A 7,681-nucleotide genomic window follows, 5' to 3' on the forward strand; every position below is an offset into this window, starting at 1 on the left:
AACCACTGACTGTAAATCAGTTTAAGAACTATTTCTTAAACTGATTTACAGTCTTGCATTGATTATGGATTACCCATTTGTTTTACGACGCCTTCCCTTTTGCTTAAAATTGCTCTTCATAAAATTTATTTATCTTTTAATAAATCATCCAACTTACTGTACACTCAAAATCTGAGCTTTACTAGAATTAGATTAACTTTCCTTTCGTTTTTAAAGCGTATCAAATTTTTATTCCTTACTTTATTTAAAAATTTTTAATGACTATTTATGACGATCAGCTCTTTGTTCGTATTCCCCTGAAAGACCTGCTACCTTCATCTAGTATGTTCATTCCATTCTTTAGTTTGAGTATATCTCAAACGTCACTTTTTTAAATCGTATTTCTCAAAATTTAAATAATTTTGATAACTTTTTTATTTCTTAATTTTTCTTGTTTTAAATTAAATGTAAAAACACGTTATACAATTTTTAATTTTATGTAATTGTTGTATTTGTTTTTATGTACTGTATATCTGTTAATTTTGGAGGGTAGATCTCAACTGTCCTTCGCGATTTTTCTATTTACTTGTAAAAATAAATAAATAAACAATTTTTACACCATGGTCCATAACATGCTTTGATCCAGTATCGATTTATTACACTTTTAAAAGTCAAAACTGTAAAATAATAATACTAATAATAAAATGTAAACGTATTATAAATCCAAGAATGTTTTCAAAAGTAATTATTGTTATAGGTTAGACAAACTAATTAACTTTATTATTATTTGTTTTAATTCTAATGCTTTTTTTCTTTTATTTCTTATTGCTATTAATTATTGTATTTATTTATTGTTTAATATTTAACCTCGAATATACGAGAAGAGTGATTTGGTTAATAAATTATGGAAAATTACTATTACGTATCAAGTTAAAAGTAAACTTTTCGTATTTACTGGGAAATTGAAAGTAGAAACTTTAACTTTTATCGAAAACAAACAAAGCGAAGTCTTGAAAAAGTTTAAAAAACGCAATTTTATTCTTCGAGAGCTTTCTTTAATATTTTGATAAGCGAAATTTAGGCAAAAAGGCATTTTTGGAAAATAAGTGAAATATTCCTGTATTTAACGGAACTTATTGAGATTTAACGCGTACCTGCACATAATCGTAAGTCTAAGAAATAAGAACGTTGTCATTTTGCGATATGGTAATAGCCAGAGCGTGACATTCCAAAGAGATCGTAAAGGAGATAATCGTTCCTGTAAGTCAAATAACTCTCGAAACGACAAGTAATTACGATTACTAGTTGTCAATAGGTTTTGTAGACAAAAAAATCCATCCTTAAATTGTAGAAGAACTTTACTAGTCATTAAGGAGAGCTAGGTTAACAATCTTTTTTACCCGTTGATCCTTTAAAAAAACACTCCTTTCTGGTTGATTTTCCTTATCCAAAAATACGCTAGAAATTTTAATGAAGAGATTATAGACGCTATTCTGTTTGTAAAATATAAGTAGATTTTCGTCGATTATTTTTGTCCGGTAACAAAACTAGCGGAAAAAATTATTATTTTGTTAATTATCGCCATTCTAAAAAGTTATATCTCGTTCTATTTATCAACACAAATAAATGTATTATTAATTACAGCTTATAAATTTCATCGATCTTCACTCGATCTTACTTTAGTATCAATTTGTCCCCCGGAAGTAAATACCTACTCGTCCAGAATTTAACGATGTAAAGAGACTTTCGTAAGAAGTTCCGGATCCGGAGGTGTAGCTGACCAAAATCCTTGGAATATATACCCTCTGGGGTACAAGAAGCTCAACATCGAAGGGATTAGTATTATGGGACATAAAGAAAAATGTAAACCGAATGTTAAGCGGAAAAAGTCTTTATAGGACTAGCCATCAAGTCTTTATTGGCAAACGAGCGGGCGCAACGTTAGCCAATGCAAGAAGTCATGCTTGTCCATTTATACCTTTATCGTCGGATCTGTACCAGGGCGATGCAGAGAAATTGTTCAGAATATATGTGCTGTACCAAATGACCTTCCTTCAGAGTTCTCTTCGACAGTCGGTTTATCTATTTCCACATATACCACATATCCCAAGGCTTAAACGACGATAGAACCCGAAGACACAGTACGGATAGAACACTGCCTTAGACAATCACTCATATTATAACCACTTTTAAACTTATTTGCATGTGTTGGGTATGATATTTCTTCTCACCGGTGATTGCCAGACAGAAGAAATATCATAATAGACTGAGCAAAATGGCGCATACAAACGAAAGCGAGGATACAACAGAAAAATTCATACGAGTTATACCACAATTTTTTGACAACACAAGTAAGGAGTCCTAACCTATCATTGTTATTTTGTTAGAAATGTCTTTTGTACTTTTTAGACACAAAATAAAACACACACACAATATTATATGTTATATACAGTCACATCTGTCTATAACAGAACCCCAAGGGACCGAACAACTCTTCCGTAGTAGACAGGTTTCCGCTGTGTACAGTACAGGTTACCTACGACAGGTATCCTTCGATTAATGTGATTAATAAATTTTTCGATGTCATTGCGTATATGAAAATCGCATCAGTCAAATACGGTAGTACCTCGATACTCGACCGAACAATCATCACCCGCTACAACAAATATTTTTACTTTAAGTTTTTTATTCATTCGTAAAAAGTTCTCTAAGATAAAAATGAGTAACCAATTTAAAAATGAAATAAAACCTTACAGCTACGTCCGACAAAATTATACTCAATTAGTTCGTTCTTTTCATAAGTGAAAAAAAGAACAAACTGCGTGCAGAACACAATCATCAGCATGCTTTACAACCACTTCAAATGGATGTAATGTTTTAACAATACGTGTCTGTGACACAATAACATTTGTTGCAAATTCCCGAGTTGTTATTCGTCAATCTTTCTCGCAATTTCTCTTCAACAGCTTTTGAGGGTCCGTACATTTTGTATCCTTTAGTTCAAAATTTCCCGAACGAAACTTTCTAAACCACATGAGACCGAAGAAATTTTCCGTTAATGACAGGTTTTCGCTATATACAGGCTCCGTTATAGACAAGTCTGTCTGTATATGTTTTATTTTTAATATATATATATAGGCCTATATATATTAAATATATATACACCCAATTCTGTTTTTACACGATAGATATGTTCCAGAAGAATATGTGTAAAAATTCTGAAATGATGGGCCTACATATAATTATGAAGACATTCTCCAGAAATATATTTTCTAATTGGAGCTAAAAACAACATGAAGGTGAATAATGCGAAGGAAGCGCCCTGTAAGCTGTAATCCAGAAGGAATTCTTTTTAGAATTTGGGTCGATCGTGTTAAATCAAAACAAATCGTGTAAAAAAAGGAGTGAACTTTTTTCGTATTAAATGAAAATCGTGTAAAAACAGAATTGGGTATATTTCATTTCAGACTTTTCGACGGAAGGATTGAAAGGATTTTAAATCAGTCACAAGCAACCTGCCGAAGGCGGCCCGAAAAGTTCTAATCTTCAACCCTCGCTTTAACAACGTGATTTTATTTTCCTGTTTTCTGTCTCGTGTCATTATGTAACCTATTTGTGACGAAGAACATTCAAACTAGACCAGTGAAAAGAATAAATTATAGCCCGTATTACTATTTGAATATCGTTAACATATATTATTTCTGTACAGTACGTAGTACTGGAGGTTATCGAATATGTAGTTATTCTGCAGGCTTAAAGCCTGCAACTCCGAAAGAAAAAATGTATGCAACCTGTTAGAAGACTATAAAGTTTCCTGGCTGCCCTTATCCAGAAAAAGATGCGTTGCTCATCCTTGCTTTAAAGACTCGTTAAAATCGGTCATTGGACTTTAATGGAAATTTCGAATCATCATTATGTAATGAGTGAAAGGCGGAGTTTCAAGACCGTTATCGATGACGCCATGTATCGATACTTATCGATGTATTACGCGAAACAAAATGAGATCGAAAATTACGAAAGAAAATAGGCCAAAGGATCGTAGTTTTTCTCGTTATTTCGCCATCTGCCTCCTTTCCTCCGATGTCATTAAATCCGAAAGCAAAATCTTCCATTTTTCTCTAATTTCGGGAAAGATTCGTACCATCAGTCATACGTAGTCGTATCTTCTAGCTTTAATACGTCACCTCCGGCGGAAAACGTCGGAGGTGACGGAAAAAATCGCTACACAATGAAGGATTAAATTAGATCATCCTTTTCATATTCATCGCGGGTCTTTTTACTCTAAACATCAAGAAAACAAAAAACTCTAGAAGAAAGATAAAATTTGCTGAAAAAATGAAAAAGAAAACGACAAAAATAAGAGGTAAAACGGAATTTATTGCTTGAGGTATTTACATTTCTCGCGCGGCAACGTGTTCAAGGTAAACGGCCAGAGAGGTCGAACGGTTAAAAATAGCCTCCGCCGGCGGTCCCACCAGGTCGGGGCGCATAACAACGCCGTTCGAGTGCTCGACCGTTTAACCGAGAGAAAGGACGGACGGCTCCTTTCGCGGATTGGAAAATATTTTAAATAACCGAATGACGAAAGGAGAAAGATTTTGCAAGTCGACCCCGAGGTTGATACAGCGGCGGAGTGGGAGGCGTCGGCGCTTTCCGTTTGCGACGCGTCGCGCGCGAAGTCGAAGTTGGTGTCTAAGTTTTATTTCGGGGTCGACCCACTTTTTTTCCGGCCGAGAAAGCAGCCGTCTTGTCTATTTTGTAGAAGGAGGGGGAGCGCGAGCAGTCGAATGAGTCGGGCGGACGACATTCGCCAGATCGCTGATCAAAGGCGCTTCCTTGGCCGCAAGAGAATAGATAATCCCGTAGTTTTCCTTTGTCCACCGGCACGCACAGATGGAAAGTCCGACATTCTGTTCCCGGATCGGCGTAGGTCCCTCCTGCAATCTTATCGTCGCAGGCAAAGTCGGAAGAAACCGGAGATGCCGGGAAGAAACGGCGGGGAAGGGTCGGGAACGTCTCTGCCTCTCTCTTGTTTCTGTTGTTTTCCGGTTCGTCTTCGTATTCGTATTCGTAATCGTATTCGTAGGAAGAGGTGGAAGTGGAGGTGAATCCGCCGCGGGGGACATCGGGCGGAGGAACTCGGGCAACGTTAGGTCTGGAAGTTCTGACGGGAGCGGGGGTGGCGGGAGCGGCGGCGGGCCGCGATTGCCTGGACCGCGGGGTGGGACGACCGCTCTGTCTGGAACGAGGGGCGGTAGGTGGAGGAGGAGGAGGAGGAGGAGGAGGAGGATGCGGTCTGGCGGAATGTCCGGTACCGGAATGAGGACGAGAGTGTCGGGGGTGGGAAGGAGTCGGAGGACCGGTGGGCCCATCGTAGTCCTTGCGATGCTGGTTGGGATCTCCGTGCAGACTCTCGTAGAACCTCTCTGCCAAAGCGCAGTCCACCCGATCGAAGGGGCTGCAGACGCGATTGGCCTGGTTAAAGACGGTGCCGTTTGGACAAACGAAACTCATGGAGCTGAACTTTCCGTTGAATCCCGGCACGCAAACGTGGTATACCTGGCAGCGAGTTTCGGGGTCAGCATAGTACTCGCCGCTCTTTTTCCCGTTACAGGTGAAACTGGTCTTAGGTATTTTGTGCACGTTGACGGACGGTGCCTGGCGACGGACCCTGACCTGAAACAGAAAACGTCGGTTAAGAGAACGGAAACTACGAGTTACGTAAGCGAAACCTAGACCCAGTCTTGCAGTGAGAATGAAATGAGACCGACACAACCGGAAATCATTTGTTATGGATATGGACCACTCCGCGAGAGGTAATTAATGAATGGCATCGCAGGTGGAAAGTCCAAAATGAAAGCACTTTTTGGAAGGAAGAAGACTCAGCGTAACTTAACCATGACGTAAAGTAGTCCGAGCGTCTTGGCGTAACGACTAAATTGATGGTAGCTCTCGCTTTCCGTTTTCGTTGTGCCAACGGAGAAACGAGGTTCACCAATTCGAGGAGAAGGAAACCCTACGATTAAGGTCCAATTTCTTAGAAAGAAAACCGCGAGTTACTTTTTTCCTCCAGAGAAAACGACAATCGACCTCGTCCGACATTCGACTCGCGATTTCACCACCCGGCAGCACCAAAGTAAACCGGAGCGACTCTCCTCCCGGCCAAATTATTCTGACTTTCGTAAATTCTTTTGAAAATCCGAATAAAAAGAAAACGCCCGCCTGAAACCGACCGCGCCCTCTTTCGACGTCTGGCGCGGCCAATTGGCCGGTAAAGCGCCCGAATGCCGGACGCGGCCGCGGTTCGGGCGGAAGTCGAAAGACGGGGAGATCGACATTCGTTAAGAAAAAATTAACTTTTAAAATAACGGAAATTTCGTCTCGATACAAAACAACACATAAAGCGCCGCAGTTTTCTTTACTTGAAATTTGTGGGGCGAACACGAACTTATCGATCGCCATCTTTCGACCGGGAGTTTAAAATGTTAGATAAATAAAAAAAGAGGTTACCTGATCGGACGAGACGGGAACGAAGGAATCCGCGGGCGACAGACATTCACGTAAAGACGGCAGGATAATACCTGAAAGTAAGAAACGAACTTCTTATGTCCGCGCTCCTATAAATAACGGGAGTAAGAGGAGGAAAGTAGTCTTACCTGCCACGAGGATGAGAAGAGTCTTCATCCGCAATCTTCCGAGTGTCCTGACTGAGGAGAGCGACGGAAAGAGAAAGTCGAAAGACCGGTCGGACACCGACTAACTTTATAAAGTGCGAATGTAGGTCAGACTCGCCCCGATTACAAGTGGAACGCGGATGTCGGGACCTTCGCCCGACGGCCGAGCGGGCGGAAAGGGGGAGAAGAAGGACGTCGCCGTTCGGTATGACCAGGAGCCGAGGATCGGAAAAAAAGGCGGAGTCTGGGAACGGATCCGCCTTCTTCCTTTTGGGTTTCCGGTCAAGAAGCCGCCTCCCAGGTGGGATCTTCCCACCACTCTCCTCTCTCCATTTCTCTGTCGACCTGTGTAATCTTTCTCTGAATCCTAGAAGAAACGTGGATTATCGTACGACATTATAATATAGCTCCGGTAATTAATTAACTATCGTTTTTTATAAATTTACGCGAACTTTCGAAATCGCTTTCTTAATGTAATGCGCACAAAAATCATGTGATAATTTCTTTTAGTATTACGATATTAAAACAAATAATGTGGATAGCGTTCTTACTACGGCTCTCCAATAGAAGAAAGCGTGTAAAGTCATAACAAAATAGCGGAAAATTCACTGTCGAAGTCGAAAAAGAGATCTTTCTATCACATGGAGGAAAATGCGCTAGCGGTGTCGACCGAAATGGTGCCATAAGATAGTATTAACCTATTATCCGTCGCAACACAAAAACCAATGATACGTATTTGGCGGGCGGGTGATCTACATATCTCTCGTCTTTGTTCAATACGCTCGTTATATTCTTTGTTCCCGTTACATTGTTTTGAATATCTTCTGGATCTATATATTAGATGAAATGTCAGAGATAAATACAGTACGCATAATTCGATTGTTTTATAACAAAAACTACATTCCGAATTGCGCAATAGGTCGAATTTAATAGAATTTGGTATTGGCAAAATTAATTAGAAACTGGAATTTGTAGAGAAGCGAAAAATTTAGTTAAATGAGTCGTTTTTAGTTCTTAGAAATTGGTTG

General features: G+C 39.7%; 1 protein-coding gene across 1 annotated transcript; it reads right to left on the reverse strand.

Annotated features, from left to right (window-relative positions):
- Nucleotides 1-4,336: 4,336 nt before the first annotated feature.
- Nucleotides 4,337-6,837, reverse strand: LOC136972724 (uncharacterized). Its single transcript, XM_067267332.1, has 3 exons — nt 6,636-6,837; nt 6,490-6,560; nt 4,337-5,655 (listed from the first exon to the last, which is right to left on the reverse strand). The coding sequence occupies exons 1-3, from the start codon at nt 6,661-6,663 to the stop codon at nt 4,672-4,674; spliced, it is 1,083 nt and encodes a 360-aa protein (XP_067123433.1). The 5' UTR covers nt 6,664-6,837; the 3' UTR covers nt 4,337-4,671.
- Between the last annotated feature and the right edge of the window lie 844 nt (nt 6,838-7,681).

Source organism: Centruroides vittatus, unplaced genomic scaffold (genome assembly GCF_030686945.1).
Source record: "Centruroides vittatus isolate TY-2023 unplaced genomic scaffold, ASM3068694v2 contig_301, whole genome shotgun sequence".
Lineage (NCBI taxonomy): Eukaryota > Metazoa > Arthropoda > Arachnida > Scorpiones > Buthidae > Centruroides > Centruroides vittatus.